Source organism: Diadema antillarum, unplaced genomic scaffold (genome assembly GCF_040938485.1).
Source record: "Diadema antillarum isolate AM-2024a unplaced genomic scaffold, OU_Dant_1.0 scf00000045, whole genome shotgun sequence".
NCBI classification, from domain to species: Eukaryota; Metazoa; Echinodermata; class Echinoidea; order Diadematoida; family Diadematidae; genus Diadema; species Diadema antillarum.
Genome location: NW_027270934.1, coordinates 1,863,955 through 1,887,682, shown reverse-complemented (window position 1 = coordinate 1,887,682; position 23,728 = coordinate 1,863,955). Strand labels below are relative to the sequence as shown.

The 23,728-nt window shown below is 38.8% G+C and overlaps 2 protein-coding genes across 2 annotated transcripts; one reads left to right on the top strand and one right to left on the bottom strand.

Annotated features, from left to right (window-relative positions):
- Positions 1-200: 200 nt before the first annotated feature.
- Positions 201-9,392, top strand: LOC139714536 (26S proteasome non-ATPase regulatory subunit 14). Its single transcript, XM_071626229.1, has 6 exons — positions 201-363; positions 3,424-3,543; positions 4,070-4,291; positions 4,970-5,152; positions 6,112-6,237; positions 7,666-9,392. Exons 1-6 carry the CDS (start codon positions 241-243, stop codon positions 7,825-7,827), a joined length of 936 nt encoding a protein of 311 aa, XP_071482330.1. The 5' UTR covers positions 201-240; the 3' UTR covers positions 7,828-9,392.
- A 2,708-nt stretch (positions 9,393-12,100) lies between these two features.
- On the bottom strand, positions 12,101-22,689 carry LOC139714167 (solute carrier organic anion transporter family member 4C1-like). The gene is made up of 9 exons (XM_071625888.1): positions 22,459-22,689; positions 19,332-19,803; positions 18,549-18,645; positions 17,515-17,636; positions 16,474-16,734; positions 15,520-15,718; positions 14,955-15,114; positions 14,217-14,410; positions 12,101-12,248 (listed from the first exon to the last, which is right to left on the bottom strand). Exons 1-9 carry the CDS (start codon positions 22,687-22,689, stop codon positions 12,101-12,103), a joined length of 1,884 nt encoding a protein of 627 aa, XP_071481989.1.
- Between the last annotated feature and the right edge of the window lie 1,039 nt (positions 22,690-23,728).

The following is a 23,728-nucleotide window of genomic DNA, read 5'->3' as shown; positions in this document are numbered from 1 at the left end:
CTGTGTGTGTCTCCAATGTTGCTCAACTTTCAAATGAAAATGAAGATTTTGGTGACTTTTTTCATGTAGCCATTGATAATACAAGTGGGCAGACCCTATGTATTCCTATGAATTATGCATCCCCAATTAGTACATGTATGTATGTTATGCACTTCAGTGTATACAAATTGTACCGGTATGTTTTATCAATGCAGGTGGAGAAAAATAGAGGAATCCAAGACCTCATAGAAGTGAGACGCCATGGACAGGTTGCTAAGGCTAGGGGGCGGTATGCCAGGTTTGGGTCAGGGAAGCACACCCAGTGACGGTCCAGTGGTGGACACAGCAGAACAGGTCTACATCTCATCGCTGGCGCTCCTCAAGGTAGGTTTCTAAGCTTCAGTCCTCAATGTCACCACGCTACTGATAAAAAATGTACTGTAAAAGTGGAAATTTTCCGCTATGTTGACATTTTTGTGCATTTCCCGCAACTAGAAACTAGCACGAAAATAAAAGCATGCAAATATTTTTGCCTAGCATATGTTCCAGTATTTCATGTCTTGTATCCACGGAATTAAAAATACATGAAACTCTTCTTACCAGGCCGAGCGCGAAAAAAATCCACCTTTACAGCAAGTCATTGAAATGACAACACCCCCCCCCCCCCCACACACACACACACACAGACACACACACAGATGGATAACAGTGTATGGTACTCTTACCTATGCTCTTTAATGATGGATAAGCCAGAAATACAGAACAAATTATAAATGATGCCATATTTTTTGTAAAGAAATTGGTGGACTTCATATCTTTTTTCCAGATTTGCAGCATACACACATACACACACAAACACACGAAAGAAAAACAAAAGATTAATGAGAATCCACTTATCCATATGCACACATCATAGTTACTTGGACATGCTTGATGAGTTACGTGCTGTATGCCATCTTGATCATTCTTTGTATACTGAATTTCTACAAAATCTCGAAACCATTATATTATAATGCTCCGGTTCACACAATGTATATTGTGTGTATCAATGTATAATGTATATATCAGTCATGCTCGTAAATGTTCACCTCCTTTTGACCAAATGTAGAGAAATTATGATGATATATATACATATATATATATATATATATATATATATATATATATATTATATATATAGTGCATGAGACTGAATGCACTATAACAATATAAGCACCGACAAATTCTGAATTTGCCCCGAAGGCCAGTTATATTCAATGAGGCCGCAGGCCAAATTGAATATAATTGCCTGAGGGCATATTCAGAATGTGGAGGTGCTTGGTACTTGTTATAGTGCAATAAGATGTCATGCACTATGTGATATGTGAAATAGCATACATACCCAGGCAAGATAAATTGAAATAAATACAAAAGCCTAGATCGATCATTTCTAACAGTTACACGTGTTTAGACAAGCAATGATACCAGTTTCTTTGAACCTGTGTAGACAAAATCCCGAAGATCCAAATTCAACTATAGAGTCTAGGGTCTTCGTGGTTATATCTAACATTTTCTAGGCCCTACAATAGGTTAGGTCTAGGGGCCCTGGCCTAACGTTTTTATATTAGATCTACAATAGGTCTACCATGGATCTAACAGTAACACTAACAGTAACACGTTAGACGCCCTTGTACTTACTGCACTGTGGGTCCAGGACCAGGACTAGATGATGTTTTGTAGGATTAGGGATCTACTGGATTTAAACACAAGGCTCGTGCCAGGTCCCATTGCTGCACATGTGGATTCCGAGAGTGAATGTCGTAGTAAAAGTTCATAGCGTAGCGTGATCAAAGAGCGCTTAGCGTATACCGTACACACACTGCCCATTTCCAAGGGGCACTTCCGCGTAGAATGTACAGAGAAAGCGGCACAAATCATGGGTTGACTTGCTCAATAATATCCGTCGGATTGATTCCTTTTTCAGAACAGTAGGAGTCCAAAATTCGTAGGGTGTATTTGATGGCATCCTTTGTGTCCTTATTGTCTAAGATACTGTTTCAGTCTCTGTAAAAGTAGCGAACCTGTTCATTTCAGCCTCCATGTTTAAATCTACCGCTGAAAGTCTAGTCCCACACAGATAAGTTGCTTGCATAGCCAGCCAGCGAGAATTGAGAATAACGATAATATCGAGCAAAGCATATCGCGGTTGTGGCGCAATCGCGTCGATAAGGTGCGGGATTCAAGTACTCGATGATTAAAATGAGGGAGCAAAAACCGATATCAAATCGACAGTGGGTTATCGTTTGCAATCGTTATATTTTGCGTGCACCATATTGTAACTTTTGTCATGCACTGCCGGCCTGTATCATAAGTATGTATGCTATCTTATATATATATATATATATATATATATATATATAATCATATCTATAGTTTTATGATCATTCAGCATTTTGATGGGTGTATTTAAAACACCTTTAAACTGTACCAACTGTTCTGTTTAGATATTTGAATGTATGAAGAAGCACTCAAGCTTACAGAGGTTTTGAAAGTTATGCTCTCACTATCACCATATGAACAAATGAAGAGTTTGTTTGCAAAAACCGATAAGTCCATATTTGCCAAATGGAGATATTTGCGATTAAAGGTCAAGAAAAATAAAGAGAATAATAAGAAAATTTTTGCTTCTTTTGACCATAACTTCAAAAATGTACCTTTATATGTAGTGACCAGTGTATCATTTAAAAGGTATTATTTTGTACTTCATGACAGAGATCATACTTCAAAATCTTCAAAAATGGACTTATCGGTTTTTGCAAACAAACTCTTCAAATATGCCTACTAGTGCTCTGAAAAGGTGTACAATGTATTCTATTTAGTTTTTTGAAAAAACTGTGAATGAATGTGGTCACTTCCAGATTTCTGTTTTCTGTAGCAAAATGATAGTGATCATTGTTAAATGTAATCATTTTATATAATGAATGGATTCAGTTTACTCCAAATCTCTCACATTAGTAGCATAAATAGCATCATTCAGGTCAGATTTTACATATTGGAAAGATTGTAAAGCAACACTGTTAAAGGGATCGTATAGTTTTGGTTGAGACCTAATTTTAGTTTTCTGACATTTTTTTTTGGTGAGATAATGAGAAACCTCTTCTGAAATATGAAAGTGCATGTAATTTTATGAGGAATTTAACGTTTATTTGATGAAAATTGGTTTTGAAATGGCTGAGATATCCAAAAAAGAGTGATTATCATTACGATCGCTTTGTTTTACGTTGTTTTTGGATGTTTCAGTCATTCCAAACCTGATTTTCATCAAATAAACTTTGAATTCCTCTTAAAATGGTATGCTCTGTACTATATCATAAGTGTTTTCTTGGTATCTCGCAAAAAGTTAAAAGCCCAATTCTCATCTCCACCAATACTGTACTATCCCTTTAATGTATGTTTTTCATTCAGATGTTAAAGCATGGGAGAGCCGGTGTACCCATGGAGGTTATGGGTCTGATGCTTGGAGAGTTTGTGGACGACTACACAGTCAGGGTCATTGACGTTTTTGCGATGCCACAGTCAGGAACAGTAAGTTCATGGGGCCATGTGCTGCTCTCTTCTTATCTATACAAATGTGCACAGTGTTAGTTACAGACAACCATAAACATTGTCTTAAAAAAAACCCAACACACACCTGTATAAAAATCTTATTGAGACCTCATATTCTAATTGAATGGACCATGTAATTAACCAGTCGATCGGTCAGTGTTTGCGTTGGAATTGTGGCAGAGAGATTACCATCAATTATTTGTATTTTTTTCATTTGTTTGTCCAAAGCTAAATGTTTACAAAAAAAATTGCTTGTTCAGAGAGCTGTTTGGGCCGAGAGTTACTGGAAGAAATGTCATGGACGAAGATGTTTCTGTGTGTACACTTTAACAGACCTATAAAGGTATTCAGTAGACATGAACATAGCCATAAGCCGTACTATCACAATTATGTGTAGCAATGAACTGCTATATCTTTGTGTGCTTTGGTTGTTCCATTGTTTGTTGTTCTCATTTTTCTAGATTGAATCTTCACTTCTGTTTCTTTTAAACAATCTTTTCTCCAGGGTGTGAGTGTAGAGGCTGTAGACCCCGTCTTTCAGGCCAAGATGTTAGACATGCTGAAACAGACAGGGAGACCCGAGATGGTCGTCGGGTGGTACCACTCCCATCCCGGCTTTGGCTGCTGGTTGTCGGGCGTCGACATCAACACCCAGCAGAGCTTTGAGGCGCTTTCAGACAGGGCAGTTGCCGTGGTGGTAGACCCCATCCAGAGTGTCAAGGGAAAGGTAAGATTAATATGTGCGACACTTTCTTGACGTTAAACAGCTAGCACCTTAGTGCATGTCCTTTTGGCACATTCTATCTATGTTGTAGGGACCATGGAACCAGGAGGCCAGGAGGGCTGCAGCTCACCACCTTTTCGTCTTGTCCACACAAAAAAAAAGAGAGAAAAAAGTGGAAGAAATTCACAACCTCAATGGAATTACAAAGGGTCCATCCTAACATTCTTCCCATCTAAGCAATGGGGGTACCATTGACCCCCCCCCCCACCACCCTGAAAAGCGTTCTGCTGTCTGTGTGTTGCTGCTCTCCACAAGGGAGCAAATAGGTAGTATAGGGCTCCTTTCCCGAGTTCTCCTTTGGCAAGGGGGTGGACTATACATTTTGTAATGTCCAGCACTGCAGTGGCAGTGCAGTGGCAGTGTATCGGATGTAGATTTATTGGCTACTGCAAGTCAATTACATCTATTAACCTGTTGAGGACGGTTTGATTTTGCTACAACACACATTTCCCGCAGATGCTTGTCCGAGTATACTCGGGAATCGTCCTCAATGGGTTAAAACTGATTGCACTGTCTGGAGCATTGCTTGTACACCAGGGTGGCAGTGGACACGTGTGAATTGGTCATCATTGTTAGTGCCATGGGAATTATGATTATTGTTCGTCTGTTTTTGTTGTGTAGGTTGTGATCGATGCCTTCAGGTTGATCAACCCAAACATGATGGTGCTAGGCCAGGAGCCCAGGCAGACCACCTCAAACCTGGGCCATCTCCAGAAGCCGTCCATCCAGGCCCTCATCCATGGGCTCAACAGGCACTACTACTCGATAGCCATCAACTACAGGAAGAATGAGCTGGAACAGAAGGTAGACATTGCCAATTTGAAATGTTTGTGCTGCAGATGCTGTTGCCTGGTTTTCATTATCTTCTGCTCAATTGGCTGCTCTCAAATGGCAAAATCAAAGCTTTCTTCTTCTTTTTTTTTCTTGGTTTCTTGGAACAGTTGGTCATGTGTCCAGTGGAAAAACTTAATTGAAAAAAAAAAATTCTTGCAGGGATATTAACTGATGCAGGGCTGAATTTTGTGAATGAATGTGGACACTAAGTAAAAAAAAAAAAGAAGAAAAAATACTTGTGCAATACAATTAGCCACCTACCTGTCAGCTTGTGAAGATTCTGAGACCCATTTTTAGTGAAGTATAATTTCTACTGCACATCGTTAGTTTTCACAAGAAAGCCATTGAATCGTACAGTTTGTAGACTTTCCGGTTCTGAGCTGACTATGTATATGCATCGGCAATGAAGAAATTATTTTAGCTTTTAAACTGTGATGATCCTTCCAGGGTGCCCCAAACTCAGTTGCCCGCTTACCTTGGACAACTAAAGTTCACTGTTGGGCATCTAAAAATGTGAATAAGCACTTGCCTGCTGAAAGAATGGGCCCTTACTCAATAGACCATATCTGTATTGTGTTCAGATTCTTCGCATGCATTGTTCACAAAAGATTGCCTTAACAGCAACAAAGCTTGCCCTACCTAGTAACAACTGATGAATGCTAGGTGAATTCCTGCTTAAGAAACTTAATTGGAGGGAGCTGGTGAATTAAATGGCTGGTTACTAGGATGTAGGAAAGGAAACATCCATGAATTTTGATACATTACAGAAATGATCTATTGCTCATTTGAGCGAATTTGAGGACTATCATGTTTTGGGTTTGGGGAAGGGGTAATGGCCTGTATTTTTGCAGATATTATGGATATTCCATGGTATTGTTTGTACTGACAGCAACTTGTACATTTTATTTCTTTGTGTGTCTGGTTTGCAGATGTTATTAAACCTGCACAAAAAGAGCTGGATGGACGGACTGACATTACATGACTACAATGAGCACTGTAAGCTGAATGAGTCAACAGTGAAGGAGATGCTGAATCTGGCCAAAGTCTACAACAAGGTGAGGCAGAGGTTCCATGACATTTGCTCCAAAAAAAAAAAAAATCTGCACCCGAAGCCAAACATAGAAATTACCCACAAACATAACCTAACACTAATCATAATCCCCTCATCAAACTAAATCTAAAATCCTATCACAACCCTAAACCTAAACCTAAGTCCTTGGAGAAAATAAGATCGGAGTTATTGCCGTAGGAACAAATATTGTGACTCCGAGTTAGATGCTGCCAATGATGTGGCTCGCTAGATAGCGTATCTGCCCTTCAGTCTGACGGATTGGATGAGTCTAGCTCAACGATGCTGAGTGTAATCATGACATCCCCTCTGGAAAAAGGCAAGAACACTCTGTCCCTTTGGTAGGACACTATAAATGGGCTACCCATGTATGTATAAGTCACCACATGTGCATGTAAAAGATCTTACTCACTTCCTGGCAAAGAGTAGGGTGCTAACATGATGAAGTGTTCCACACTAGAAAACGGGTGAATGATGCTGAATCTTCATGGTTCGCCCCAGATGACATGCGATAGTCAGCAGAATGATGTCAACCAAGCACAATTGTGCCATATGAAGAAGAAGAAATGTATCCAGTTTTGGATAGTCACGAGACTAGGGAACCATATCTTTTTGATAGGACAAGACAGATGCCATAGCAGCCCTTTATGCTCTTTGTACTTTCCAGCAAAATTGTACTTCATATACTTTTCAGGATACACACAAAGAGTGTGATTGCACTATGCGCTATGAACACTATTACAGAAATTGAACTAATTTTTAGCTATCAGTGCTTTGTCGGTGATATATATTAAAAAAAAAGCCCCTAATAGTGATTGTTATCCATAACCGTGAATGTATGAAACAAATAAACTATTGAAGTAATTCACTTCTAGTGAATATTTGATTCATTATATATGTCAGTATAATGCAATGCAATGATATCAATTTATAAAGTGCAGAACCTACTTACATGTACATACACCTTGTATATATTTCTGCCCAGCACGAGGTTCTGATATGCATGACAATTATGCAAAGTTAGGTGGAAAGTATTATAGTGCCTGGTTCCAGAAATGTGATGTTTAACTCTGTGAAATATTATCATTTTACTGAATGCTTTGAATTTGTCATTGTGCTTTTTATTCTTCATGCTCCTTTCTTTTGATATTGTGATTATTATTGCTGTTATTAGTATAATTCTGTTTACTGTTATTGTTTATACTAGTCTTATTATCAAGAATTAAGATAGTCATCATTACCATCTCCAAAATATGTAGAAGTAGTAGAGGTAGTAGTACAAGTTGTAGTGACTAGTTATGCTGTAAGCAATTACAGTACCTAAGTGGCACGTGATCCATTCTGAATTCTCTTTGACATGATATAGGATGATTAATCTCCTCTTCTACAATTTTCCCTCTTTCCTACTCTGCAGGCTGTTGAAGAGGAGGACAAAATGACGCAAGAACAGCTGGCCGTGAAGAATGTCGGCAAACTGGATCCAAAGCGCCATCTAGAGGAGAGAGTCGAGGTCTTGATGACCTCAAATATTGTCCAGTGTCTGGGCGCCATGTTAGACACGGTGGTTTTCAAATAGCATTTTCAGACATTGCTTAATATGTGACCTGTATATATATGAGTAGGTAGTATTTGTATGTTCCATCGTCAGACAGGACAAAATATCATTCTGTGATATGTAAGTTCCGTATGTTTATAAAAAATGTTTGACACTTGTTTTGTGTCCTATCAATGCAACAAAAGGAATGGAATTTAAAAGGGTGATCCCTAAGTCTTTATCATTCATACTCTATGATGAGTACATTGTATGTAAAGCATCTCTCCACTTCCCAAACGGTGGTTCAAAGCTTTGATTTCAAACTTGTCCAGACCCATGCAGTATTTTGCCTTACATCAACCTCACTCTTAGATCTTGGTCTTTGGGCAGTGCTGTCATCAAAGATCCACCATTTTACGAATGAACAGTTTTTGAGAAATTCATTTTTAGTGCAGAGCCAATGTCATTGGCTGATGCTTGCTTCTGATTTTTCTAATGAATGTATTCTTGAGAATTACATCTTCAAAATATATGCTTATTATTATCCTTGTGATAGTTGATCAGAGCAGAAAATTTGCAAAATTTTCATGCTGTGAATTATTTCTCATTTACAGTATTCCAAGTCATTTGCACCATTCAGCTGATGACTTTCCCATGTTAAACCCAACTTTGAAGTGTAATTGTCATACAGAGAAACCCTGTCATAACAAAGTCGCCAGGACTGCCAAGTTTACCTCATTATAACCAGTACCGTCTTGCAAACCTACCGAAAAGAGACCAGCTAAATAAGGTAATGGAAAATCAGGACCACTGAATTCACCTCGCTTAAAGGGCTGCCTCGTTGTAAACAAGCTTTTTATAACCGGGTTTCCCTGTATTACAAAATCCCTGAAGCTTGTCAAGTTTGTTAGGTAAAGGTTATTGATTTTCACAAATTATTATTTTTTTTTTTTTCATAAATTGAGTCACATAAGGAATGATGGAGACATGGATTTGTTCGGTGATTATTGTGTATCAGAATGGCAAAAATCAACCATACATTGAATGAAAATGTGCAGACTATCTCGGTCAGCCGAATTTGAGTCGATTTATTAACTCATTCTGCCCTATGTTCTTCATAAGGTCTCAAGCGTGTCTCTTTTTCATGCAACGAGAGTTTGCTCATGGGATGTGGAAGGATCTTGAAGGGCATTTCCGTTCCCGTTTAATTTCCAATTCCACGTGAAATATGAAGTTTACTCGCATTTTGGATGCACCAGGCATTACACTTGTGATGTCTATTTCTTCGTCTTGAGTTGTAATCTGTATTTAAGCTCAGAACTTTAGTCCCGACTATCATCTTAATCCACAAGAAACAAGTGCTCATTTTGCAATTTGAAGAAATAGACGAAGTGAGAGTAAACTGAATGTTATTTCACTCGTTTTATCCAAGACCCAGGCTCGTTTGTGTCTCTCTTTATTCACAGACTTAGCAATGTGAGTCGATGTGACATTTTTTGGTGGTAAAGAACAAACAGAAATAGGCTATATTTCCACAAAATATTTATTTACATTTCAAGCAGGAAAATAAATTCCAATTTGGCCAGCGGTACTTCAACATCACCTTTCTGAAGATGTATGCCCGCTGAGGTATAGGCAGTAAAACAGCCTGCAGAGTTCTTTGTGGCTCTGATCTGCTCGTTTTCTACCATTACTAGTACAGATGTACACTTGTATAAATGTCCATTGTTTCTTGTTTTGTCTTGCTCTAATATGCTTAGGTGAAAAAAGCATGACTGATTACTAATGAGAGTATAAGTTGAATATGGCTGACTGGTATGTTAGAGGTGTATAAACACACTGATATACTGTTCAAATGTTTCGGAGGTTCATAGTATGACTCTGGTACGCGGTATATCAGATGGGGGTGGGGCAGAAAGAAGACACCTTTGCTACCTTTGGGATACTGTGGAACCCTCGTTAAAAAGAGGTCAGATAAGGCGAACTGCGGTCAACTTCGCCAGAGTTGAAGCCAATGGGACTGGGCAAAATTATTTTACTTATGTGAATTTTGATTTGTAAAAAATCATATGTTAAATTATCCATTCCTGGCATAGAATTTTTGTCCGCTCAGCCAACTTTTTGGCTTGTGCAATGTTGACTTTGGGGTGGTTGACTGTAACTGATATGACTAGGTTGTTTTGAAGGTTCAGTTCCATTCCTTTATACTCTTTTATTTTTATCCCGATGTTACGAGATACACAATATAACAAGGAAATTTCAGAGGTTCTAAGTAGCATGTTATAAGGAGTTTTCATGTACAGTGTGTAACCAAAACCCTTCAAATTATGACTTTACAGTCTGATTAATCTGGGTACATTTCTCGAGGAAAATTACTACAGCTAGTATGTATTTCATCCCCTTTTCTCTTTCTTCCCATTAGTCCAAAATATCTAGTTTGTCATACCACTTTTGTTGCCAAAGCATTATAGTGGCTGGATGAGAAATTGAGAAAGGAAAAAGGAAACTTTTACACATTCTACATGTAGATAATGAATGGGCAATTGAATACAGTGTAATCGATATACACAAACTGAAGTGTTGTAAAACACAGACACAAACTTGTCACTGTATCAAGTTGAAATAAATGAGAAAATTACATCACTCCTTTCATGTAGACAATGTCTCTTTATTCCAGCCATTGCTCTTGACTATGTTTCATTCATGTTTCTACCGTTTCCAGTTTAGTACAGTGGACTCCCGCTGTCACGAAATCCTTGGGACCGGCAGTTTTCGTTCGTTATATCAAAATTTCTTTAAAACCGAACAGATAAACAATAAAAACACATAGGGTGGATAATCATTATTGTTGCGGCCTGAATTTTTTCTTCATTGTAACTGGAATTTCGTTATAACCATGTTCGTTAATGGGAGTGCACTGCATATACAGTACATGTATATATTAAAAAAAAATGCTGACATCTATAAGATACAACGTGTACATGTACATGTAGTCATACCCATGCTGGCTAGAATGTGTTCTCATTCAGTTTGAGTATAATGCCAGAGGTGATGGTCACTCGGTCTTTGAAACCACTTAACCGACCACCAGTTTTTGTTTCAGCCTTGCACAGTTGGTCAGTTGGTCACTCACAAAAAAAAAAAAACAAAAGAAGAGAAAGGTTAATGCCTCATGCTAGTGAGTTTCAACCGTAACTAGTTGATTTTTAAGTGTGAGGTACATGTATTCTTGAAGCAAAAGAAGAGACCATTATCAGACCATTTTTGTTTTATGTGATCTTTTAACTTCTCTCCCTCCCTCTGTCTCTCATCCTTCATGAATTCTCCTGCTAGTACTCATGCACACAATTCTTGTGTTGCTACGCTCAAAGTTTTGCTACGCATTTTAATCTGGATTCAAGTAGTACATTATTAAAGTATGTATCAAAGCCATTCCTTGACAAAGTTTTGTGACCAAAATTCAGAAAATGGCAGTTTTTAGGGTACAGTGTGTACTCCATCCCTCCCATCAACTTGTGTGTGCTATTAAATTCATTATTTACCATTTGCAGATGAAACAAAAATTCAGCTTTAGTGCTTCAAGATAGTTCTAAAATGTGAGTTAGAGATAGAACAACCAAGGTGAAAATGTTAATCAGAATGATCAGTATTAAGTATTGTCTGAGGAAAATACACTGTACCTGTAGTGATATCCCCTTACGTCTTGGGCTTTATTGTAAACGTTTTATATGGTAAGATGTTTTGTGATACAACTGACCAACACACATGTGCATCAGATATCATAACTCAAACATTTTTTAAAATCACTGTTCCCAGTAGTAACCACTGCCTTTAAAGGGAGGGTATAGTATTGGTTGAGATGAGGATGCAGCTTTTAACATTTTGCGAGATACAATGTACTTAGAAGACACTTTATGAAACATTTAAGAGCATACAAATCTAAGGGAAATTCAAAGTTTATTTGATGAAAATCGTTTTGAAATGGCTGAGATACCCAAACACAAGGTGAAACAAATACGATCCTACTAAAAGGTGGGTCCCACCTTGTATTAAAATCGTTTTGTTTTGAAAATCTCAGCCATTTCTAAACCAATTTCACCAAATAAACTTTGCATTCCTCTTAGAATTATCTGCTCTTTCCTCTTTCATAAGATGTTTCTTATCATCTGAAAAAAATCATTAAAAAATATGTTGGAAACCTGAAGCCCCATCTCAACTGTAGCACTGTAAATCCGTAGCAGGATACTTTTTGACATCTCAAGACGTTGGTTTGTATAGAACCATAGCAAGAATGTTACAAAGACAAGAGAATATTCTAGAGACCAAGGTTATTGCTGCTAGTCTCAGTGCAAGGCTCCGTGTGTCGTAGATCCAGCAGGAGCCCCTGGTACCACAAGTCTGCTGCCACACTAAGCATGCTCCGTCGATGACTGCTCCGAAGATGATAGGTCCTGGAATGGCACCTAAGTTTGGGGAGTAGGCAGCACAACTCGTGTCAAAAGTGAACTGAAGAAGTCATGTCTTTTTCATTTTAGGAGGATACCTACTTTTGAAAAGATCATCCTCTTTTAAGCCCCATGTTTGTAAACAAATACACTTGAATGCTGCCCTGAAACGTTTTTTTTTTTCATTACGCATACTGAAAATTCAATTTAATTCAATTCAATCCATGTTTATTCAATCATCTTCGCAGCTGAGTAGCTGAATTGCGACAATTATGTCTACATGGTAAAATAAAGATGACATTATTCAGTCAAATAAGATGCAACACAAAATAGAACATAAATTATAGTATTTAAATATGTTTGCATAATAAAATCTGATTTATTCATATTACAAAATATTATCATACGGTCCTAAATAATATGAGTGAGTCACAAAATAAAAACTAAATAGACTCGGCAATCTGAACTAGGAAATTGATGAGAATTCAACAGGTAATAAATTTGTTGACCGCCATGTATGGTATAAAGGGCCTACTCTCACCTATCAGTCACGTCTCCACACCGATTTACGTACCACGCCAGTTACACCACGTTACAGTTTCAAAACTACATACCAGTGGCGGATCTAGAGGGGGCGCAACCGGCGCACGCCCCCCCCCCCCCTTTATTTTTCGTGAAAAACAAAAGAAATAAAAACAAACAAAAAAAGAAATGAAACCCGGAAGTGCCACCAGAAATATTAGTCACGTCCCCCTTTACAGAATTCCTGGATCCGCCCCTGCATACTCAAAAGGAATATCACACATCCATCACACAAACTTAACATTTCATTCTGTTGTGCCTATATGACAGGTGTATACTTACCTAGCAGTCGGCTAATTAGACTGTTCAAACCAAGAGACATTGAGCGTTGCGTCTCCGGCACACAGCTGTGATTGATTTAAAGACAAACAAACCAACAAACGGAGTTATAAGGTAATACATAAACATGTATGTTGAAAAATATTAAAGGATGATGGCTCAGATCCTAATCAAATAATTTGTTGCGAGTGTTTACGTGACTAGGCATTTTGCCTTACACGTACTCTTGCTCATTATGACCAGTTTTTAGCTCTCTCACGTCGCGACGTTGGACTTTTAAAATCAGTTTATAGTTATTTTCGGACCTATCACATTGATTTACAAGTTTATGATGGGTGATCCTGTTGATAAAGCTAGGTAAACATTAAAAAAAATATGTAGATTTACATGTAGACCAGACACTTGAAGTAGAATCCATTTTTGCTATCTTGCCTGGTTTAAGATCTATCGTTGGATCTAATTTAGATGTAGATGTAGTAACATAAAATGGACTTTGAAATGATGGTGATTTACATAATCAAACGAATCAAACGACAAAGGATCTTTCCCACTTTCTAAAACAAATTATACACATCATTTTGTTCGAACAGGGTACTAAAATTTCCCACACTATAGACATCTTTAAAACTGTCGGCCATCGCCTTGGATATGTTGCACAAGTACCTGTTTGTGTGGGCAATTCTTACTACAGTCCTAGATGATATGTATTAGTTGTATAACAACAAGCGATTGACAATGGATGAAACCAGATAGAGCTCGGACCTCACGATGTGGAAAAACGAACAAATCTGTAATGGGTCTGTGTATTATTGTTGTTTTTAATAGTTCCCTGTGGTTATAAATGTATGGTGCTTTCCCGTGGTAATGATTGAGGAGTATCGATTATTACCTTATCATTCCCTTGTGAACATAGTGAAATGCAAATTTGGTACTTCCATGTAGTAAGGTGCTACTTGGTATTAACGTCCCAACATATCGGAAATATCGTGTGGAGTATCTTCCTCTGGATAACAACATGGTATTTTCATGAGCGAGCATAAGGGGACAACCAGCTTTAAACAAGCTTTAAGAAATCCATGTATATGAACGGCAAAGCAGGAAGATCAAATTGTCTGTGGGCATTACCTCAGTAAGACTTTGATCGTCGAAACAAAGGATGAGAATGTTGCTATGGCGATGAATATGAAGAGAAATGTAACAATGTGCGGGTAGAAGCTGCAGTCTCTTGGTGTTTGGCAACGGCCAGATACGGTCGTCAGCCCGTCAGTGACCCACGGAGACGAATCCGCATCTTGGAGGCAGCTGCAGTCACCGAATGTCTACGATTGATGGATAGTGAATCAAATGCGAAAATTAATTGTTCATGTGCAGAGGAAACTTTTGCCTCATCATGCTTGCCTGTATTTGTGAAGCAATGATACGTGATATAAATGCAAAGACATTCGTCTGCATGTGAAATACAACGTTTCCTAATTTTGGTTGTTTTTGTGGTTGCTGTTTTTAGATTGCATTCGTCGTGATGTCGTTGCTTAACAATATCAATTTCTTCAGGGCTCTTCAAAACCCCTAGCTCCGACGTTATATTGACTAATGTAATTGGCTTTTATCACAAGCATGACGTGTTTGCTGCATATATTTTCATGAAAATAGTTATTGTTGTAATCTACAATTTAAACAATATCTCAATTAAGCACGCCGAAATTCAAGGCTCAATAGACACCTAAACTCTTGATGTAAATTTGAATTAACTTGAATAACATATCTAATATATCAATTACTCAGAGGCCCACTCCGTCTGCCCTGGCTTATACCCATGGGTCTTTTTCCAGGGTTACAGGGACTATGTTTACCGTGGACCCTTACCCCATTTCCGGTATCCAGCGAACATCCAGCGTGGCATGGAGAGAAGTATTCTATGGGACCGTTCTCGGTCTGTGCGCAGACTGGAATGTATTTATCCACTGCGCAGAGACAATTCTGATTGCACGCCTGTGTCAGGTTCACGTCCATGGATGATGTTCTTCTGAGGAAAGAGAAAGGAAAACTTGTTGATCGTATGCCTATATATCTTGGGAAATTAAGGAGAGGGATGAAATATTAGGAAAGGAGAAGACCACGTAGATTGAGGAAACAAAGAATGATGGAGAAGGAAAGTTATCACTCACATTTGTAGGCCTATGGCATTACGTACGTCACTGCTGATAAATGAAATATTGCCTATTTTCTATGTTCTATGAAACTGACTTTTCATCATGATCAGTTGAGTAGATCGCCACTAACGTCAGATACACCAGCACATTTGTACTTTCAGATAAGGTAACTTATAATTTCTGCATTGACTTGCAGTTTTATGAAGTGATCTCTTCCTCATCGGGGACACTTTAAGGAACATAAAGTTAAGAGTGAGAGGAGGAGGAGGATCCTTTACTCTGTGCCGTTGTAAGGAGCGGTCACCCCAGCGATGCGACCCTGTGGGCAGTAGAGCATGGCGCAGATGACGAACATACACGTGACGAAGTTTCCAACGAGGGTCATCTTCAGGAGTCCGCGGACCTTCAATTCCAGCCGTCGCAGGAGGATGCCACCGATCGCGGCCCCAGAGATTCCCCCGACCAGTACGGCAATACCTGTCGAAGCAGACGATTCAACGTCTGAGTAAGTGTGCTACTCAAGGCCCTATATAAACTATCCCACCTATTGGTAAGATCGCATTCTCTTGCTGATCGACGATCATCACGGCGATACTTTTTGTAGCAGACACCTTGATGACGAGCAATTAATCGTCAAGGGCTAATACGATTATATCGATACAGGGGCGGATCCAGAAATTCCGTAAAGGGGAGGCGCCTTTACAAAATTACAGGGGGCGCACGCCCCCCCCCCCCCCCATTTTCCATTTTGATATTTTTTTAATAAAAAATAAAGAGGGGCGCGCGCCCGGTGCGCCCCCTTCTGGATCCGCCACTGCGATAGCACAAACGGACGACAATCTTCCGAGATACAACCGATCAGAGAGGCGAGATTACTTACTGCAGGCGACTTGACGACCAGCCAATCGTTTATTTGTTCTTGATTTTTTTTTCCAGAGATCAATGATTTCCTACCAAGTTGTAAATATTAGAAGATTGATAAATTGATGATAACGAATATCCTGTTTAACCATACAGGCAGGGTAGTCCTTAGTTAAATTCCTTCTGGTGATTTCCTCCACAAAATCCATCCAATTCGCCCAACAATACTTATTAGTATCTAACAGATTAACAGGTTAGGTATGGTCTTACTCGGAATATTAAACACAATGAATCAGTACTTTATCATCATTTTATTGTGACTTTAACACTAACATACAGATGCACGGAAAATATTTCTCTGTGACCGTTACCTGCGAACACATTGGCCATGCTGGTAGAAGTGCCGAACTGGTTGACGTACAGCTTCGGTAAAAAGGCTCCCACCGCATTCCCGAAGAAGGCGTCGCTCACACCGGACAGGCAGGTGAAAACGAACGTAGGGTTGACCAGCAGGTATCTGACTGCCTTCGGGAAATCCCCGGGCTTCTCGCCGAACCCGGGCTGAGTGGTTTCCAGGAATCCAGAGTTTCTATGAGATTGATTGGATTTCTCTGCGCGGATTGCGGCTGTAGCTATGTGCATAACAAATAGATTATGCAAAATTATTATAGTGATAATGATCGTATTACCAATGATGATAATGATGGTACTAACAATAACAGGAATGACAATATTATTGATAACATTAGGGAATAGTAAAGACAGCAGTGAAAGAAGCTTCAACTATTAGGTTGCTTTGTTACATCTGTCGATCATGATGTTAAACACTGCATTACACAGATATACCCCCCCCCCCCAGTTGTTTTAAAGATATCTTTACAGGAAGTATCTAGCCATTCAAGAGAATATAATCGAGCAATCTTTCATTATTGACTTTCAGACTTTAGATTGGTCAGATTGCTATTACTTCCCTCAGTTTAGGCAAGTTAAGGGAGCATTCCACAGATCAGGGCCCCATTTCATAAAAAGTGGATATGAGAGCAACTCCTGCTGGATGGAAATTGTCATGGTAATGAAAAGAGTCCAGCTTCCTGATTGGCTGTTCCTATGGGAAGTTGCCATTCCAGCAAGAGTTGCCATCCTATCATCTTTTATGAAATGGGACCCAGGTGCCACTCCTTCAGTTGCTTCAAATTGAACACGACTTATGCACCGTATAACAGAACCAAAATGTTTTTTGGAGCCAATGTGGATAAAAATTTGGGTGAATAAGCTGTCAATTACTCCAGGGAGGTGAGACTTCTCAAGTACCTCCCTGATTAATCAAAGTAAATGTCAGACACTTTCTCTCAAAATAGTATCGTTCTCCTGGACCACTACGTGATATGGGATCTAGTGCTAAAAAGGCTTACTTGGAAGTTCCGACGGAAACAAGCTGAGGAGTATGGCGACGATCACCATGGGAACGCCGCACACCAAGAACCCGATCCACCAGGCGCCGACCCATCCGGGGTCTTCTGGTGATAGATTCGCTCTGATACAGAAGTGAAAAATCATTATGTTGCAAACCTGAAATATCTTTGCAAGGCGATAAACGTATCATTATTTTGGTCATTCTGTCGCGAGTTAGAATTCACGATTTTCCCCGAAAGCACTGTAGCCCTTTACCTTTTAAGTTGCGTTTTTATTCAATCCGCCTGCTATGGGGGAAAGTGCATTATCAATCCAGTCGCATAAGGTCTTGTTAGGCACTGGCAGTATTGTTACGTCAAAATAAGAAGGCATAATACGCTACAATTGCATTTTGAAATAAACTATGAAAGACTCATTCCAGACAAGAGTATGATATGACCATAAACACGTGATAAATGTACTTTGCACACCAGGCCCACCAAGTTCACGCAAAAATTTTCATGTACAGACTTTATACTCTGTAATGTCTCATCTGTGGAAGCTTTTTCATTATGTTTTATACTAAAAAGAAAACAATGAAAGAGAATACATAATGACACATTATGGGTGTGGATATGAGTCTCGTATCATGTACCGTTCAAGTTAAATCAATCGAACATTTCTTAATTCAGTCATTGTTACTCAAACATAAAAATTCATGTCAATACAATAGTTATGGAATCATAGTTACTTGTTCATTTCATGACATATTTAATCTTTTTCCTCACTCATCATAACACTACTCTTACGAATTCATTTGATCTCTTCGATATGAGGTCAGATAAAGGCAATGCAACTAATTTCTTTTCTACCGAAGCCTGAAATAGTATTGAGGTCTATGTAAAGGGGTATAATCTTCAACTACCAGAGTAAAATAAATGTAGGTTTTAAAGATTAGTCCATCGGCATCACTGAAGTAGAACAAAATGTTTTGCCTGGCAGATTTTCATTGCATGACCTAATCACAAAATAACGTTCAATGGCCAGTCCTTACCCCTCTGGTATCTCTAGCTCTGTGAACATGTCCAGGAAAACACCAGACAGGAAGTAACCCATGGCCGGCCCGAGGAAGTAAAACGCATAGAATATACCTGCGTGGGAGATATAAACTTGTTATTATAAAGAAATATATGAATATATATATATATATATATATATATATATATATATATATATATATAACTTAAAATCATGGGGTAGGCCTATATACTATAGGGCGTGTCAAAACATGTGGTAATGGTAATACATAACAGTGTATATAAAAAAAAAAATCTACTATAGATCTATGGACAAATATTAGGAGAATGAAGAAATCATTGATTATTTCTAACCCCCCTTTTTTTATTGCAACCCCCTCCCGGCATCTTCAGCACAAGTAATGGTTGAGGACAAAACAACAACAACAACAACAACAACAACAACAACAACAACAACAACAACAACAACCCCACAATTTTATCTCAGGATAAGGAAAGTGATGGAACCTTGCACAAGATAAAATACGTAATTGTTATGGAGCTGATACTTTTTCTTGCCCTTTGCTCGTTCTTCGTCGGTCTATCTATCCAATATTTTGATATCTTGTTCCCTGGCAATATCGATGATATCCACTCTACTTCAAACAACATTACCTAAAATGTTTCCCTTTTATGATACGCATCCATTAATTCCGTTAGATCTTTACGTGTGCAAATTAATAGATGTTACATTAGCAGTAGCATTACTAGGATTTGAAATCATAATTATCAGAAATAAAGCAGCCTTGCTATGTTCGTACCGAAATACACTCCAAAGTTAGCATCTGAAACGGACTCGTCCAAGGTCGGTATACCCAAAGAAAAGTACGGCACAGAACCAACGGATGCGATCAACATGGCTACTACAAACAGGTAGTAATAGTTAGACAAGGCCTTGACCTTTGAACCCTCATCAGTTTCCATACATTGGTCGCTAGTCCCGTTGTCAGTGATTCTGCAAACTGAACCGGTTTCAAGGTCGGCGTAAGAGTAGGCTTCAGTGGTGAAGTGCGGCAGAGCGAAAAGAAATGATGCGACACCAACCAGTATGCATCCGAACGACATCCAGCGGAGTTTGTGACCACGCCCACCAATGTAGGCGACGAACACGACGAGGATCACGTTGACGATGTCATAGATGCTGTAGAGTAGACCCGTCTGCTGGCTCGACAGCTGAAATCGTCGCTCGAGGGACGTGAGAGAGCTTGGAATGAGACCTGTAACAAACATTCCCTGATAAAAAGAAGAGAGAACGGGTTGGCAATGCTATGACGGTCATCCCACGAGACCAACACCCACGAGTTCGACACTAAGCAAAAAAGGTCCACGAGTTAGACTCGAGGCAAAAACGGTCAACTGGTTTGATATTACATCACGGAGCCTGATGTGTTGGTCTCTTGGGCCTTATTTGCTGAGTGTCGAACTCTTGGGCCTCGTTTGCTATTAACGTGTCGAACTCATGGGTCTTGTTTGTCTCGTGTAGGTCTTATGGGCCTTATTTGCCAATATTAGCGTCGAATTCGTTGGATGTGTGACTCGTTGGCTGCATAACTTCTGGCTGTATGATTCATGGGCTAGGTGACTCGTGGGTGTCGAACTCATGATGTGAACCTTGCTTTCATGATATCTGTGGTGCCAATTCGCGGGTTATCCCTTCAACCAATTTATCCATAACTCTTCAGGACAATCATGCATACGTGCTTGGAGAAAGAGCCAGTGGCACTATCATGTGGTTCTTTCTATCAAAGTTATCATCAACTATTTGTCAAATACTAACGTGATTAAGGAGAGATGTTGGCAGTATTTTGATACAAGTAAGATCGCTTCAATGAGTTGAAATGCTTTTGAACTGGTATATATGTTCCATTTTATAGCTTAAACACTTAAGGGGTTCTGGTCGTTGCTCAAGGATGTATAATATTTATTGTTAAAACATTAATTTCATGTGTGTATAGTCTAAAAATACTGCTTCTCAACCGCCGGGCAGCGAAACTCTTGTAGGTGGACTTTAGATACATATGGGATATAACTATGGGTTTCTAAATGATTTGTATGAGCTTCGGGCTGAAAAAAAAAGGTTGAGACAGTGAGGTGTTAAAGGGCGTTATTTGCAGCACAATTTTTCATCTCTTTAAAGGGGCCCTGAAATCCAAATGCATGTTGATTTGTGTTGATTTATGATACCCTTAACATCACTTTTGTGGTGAAACGAATATCTAGAAACATTCCGTATATTTCTAACGATTTTTTCTTTTATTTTTCTTCAGATTACTTGGGAACGCCCACAAAAAATCCTTCCAAACTAATCAATATTAATATTCTTGAGATGACCTCATCTGTCAATCATTGGTAAAGTACTGAAATGTTTAACAAAAGACATTGGAATGCACCTTCCTCTCGACTCAGCATAACTTGCATGTTCCCTCGCCATGTCTTTTGTTAGTCACATTAATATGACAGAATCATGCAAGTTATGCTGAGTCGAGAGGAAGGTGCATTCCAATGTCTTTTGTTAAACATTTCAGTACTTCAGCAATGATTGACAGATGATGTCATCTCAAGAATATTAATATTGATTAGTTTGGAAGGATTTTTTTTGTGGGCGTTCCCAAGTAATCTCAAGAAAAATAAAATAAAAAATCGTTAGAAATATATGGAATGTTTCTAGATATTTGTTTTACCTCAAAAGTGATGTTGAGGGTATCATAAATCAACACAAATCAACATGCATTTGGATTTCAGGACCCCTTTAAAGTGAAAACTCCATGTATTTTTTTTAACTTTAGCAGCAGGATATCGAAAATGTAATGAGACACATTAGAATCGATTTTCATTTTTTATTTGTTAACGAGGTAAATTTACAACTTTAATGAAACACTAGAGCGGGGACTTGTACAAAAACGATTAGCTGGTATGATAGAGAGATGAGCGTTATCATTGCGTGTATGTCCTGCGCCCCAAGGAAAAAAAACGAAGAATAGACTTTCATAATTATGTTATGCCCCGCAGCGGTGAGTTAAACACCAAGTTCCACATACAGCACGACTTCTGAAAAACCAATGGAAGGCTGTAAAAATTTGAAGATCCCTCAGTGATCTTTCCTTGAACTTTCAAAGATCTTCGAGGTATTATGAGAGAAGTGATCTCTCAGTGATTTTCGTGGTTTCAATGTATTTCCATGTTTTTAAAAAATGGTTCAACGTAGTCTTTTGCAATCTTTCATGAAATGGTCTTTTAGTGGTCTTTCAGCAATTTCTCAACATGCGCTCAAGGATATCTACTAGTCCTTCGATTATTTATTCGACAGTCCATCAAAAACTGCCGCTTTTTGAGAAGAACACTAAGGATTATTGACAGATTGATTGATTGATCGATTTGAATTCATTTCCACTGTGTGTTCACAAAAATACGAAACAAAATAAGTTACAATTCAGGATTTTTACAATTATTACTATACAATTATATTATTTTGTCCATTTTATGATCCGTCAGACATCACTGAGGAACCATTAAAAAACTAGTCTCTCAGAGATCTCGATTGATCTCGTGAAGTTCTCAGAGAGTATGATGTCAGATGGTCTTTCAGTGATCCCTCAAGTCTTATTGGTCTCTCAATGAACGTTCTCTAATCATCAGGATCTGACATGGTATACACCTGGTATAGATCTCTGAAAAATGTGCTGGAAAATAACCTTTTGTATTTCAATGATTTGTTAAGTTTTCTTTTTTTTAGCCATTCTGCATTGACAATGTCTTTATCTGGTCTTAGACTGCTGTGGGAGCTTGCACAATTTGGGTGTTTCAGTGGTTTTTCAAGGGTTTCCGTTATGTAAAATGGGGGCCTAAATAGATACTAGTGCCTGTCAAATACATACTAATCAGACCTACCTGAAAAATTGCGCCGCAAGACATCACCGCCAGAAGAGCTGATGCCTTGTTGCATGATTTTTGCACGCACTTTGGTCGACATCCGAACCAACCGCAAGACAGATCCCGTGTGTCGACATCGACATGGGCATCGTCGAGTACAGTGTTGCACTTCTCGCCATCACGTCGAGTTTCATCGAGAGTTTTTACGGGATTATTGCTCCCTTCTTCAGCGATACGTCCATCATCCATAGCGTAGCGAGACAACTATATTTAAGATCACCTATAGTAGAATATGAGATAGGCAGGTGTGAAATTGGCGAAGGGTGGTATGAAAATTCGGTTACATTTCCTTATTCCGGAGGTTCGTTAGTCATTTTCGAGTTGATGAATCTTCGGAATAACACCGCAAACAATTACATAATATTCGGATTAGCAAACACTATTCCCATTTCAAATTAACGAATATCTAGGTATAGGGAATTTGTGTGTTTCGGTGTTACGAACCTTTGGAATAACGAACCTTCGGGATAACGAACCTTCCGGAGAGCGAACCTTCCTGATGACGAACCTTCGGGGAAAAAAAAGAAACATCACCAGAACATTTCGGACATAAAGGGGGACTGTTGAAATTCAACCCGAACACGTTATACTATATCAGACTCCTAACACAAAATCTATCTAACATCAGTCTTTATAAAAGTTAAATAATCAATTCATATCTAAACCACTATTACCGGGACGATTCCAAAAATGTTGCAAGTTTGTTCGTCTGCTCGGCTCCGACTCTATAGCTGGCGAACCATGTATGTAGGGTGTTTTCTCTATTGAGATAGAGGCGTCTGCTACTGTGAGCTTGGTAAACAAGAAATAGACTGTTATACAAAGGTTCTGAAAAAGTTATTGAAGGATTTTCAGTACCGAATTGTCTTGCTCTCCCAGAGACGTTCTATTCAAGCCAGCTATGTAACAGTGATCAAGGATAACATACTTTTTTTGTGTATGTGTTCAGTGACACATTTCCGTGCTTATGTAAGACACACAATTGTCACTGATTGTGATAATGCGATCGTGTAGAGAGTGTCACTCTCGTATCTCTTTCTCTCTCTCTCTCTCTCTCTCTCTCTCTCTCTTTCTCAATGTTATGCATATTAAAAAAAATGCGAGTGTGTTTGAGTACTGACTACTCACATCATAGCCCCCTACATGTACGCATGAATTCTTAATACGCAAAAATCGCGTGCTCTATCCTATAGGAGGATCAAATGCGATTTTCTTAGGAGACACAACG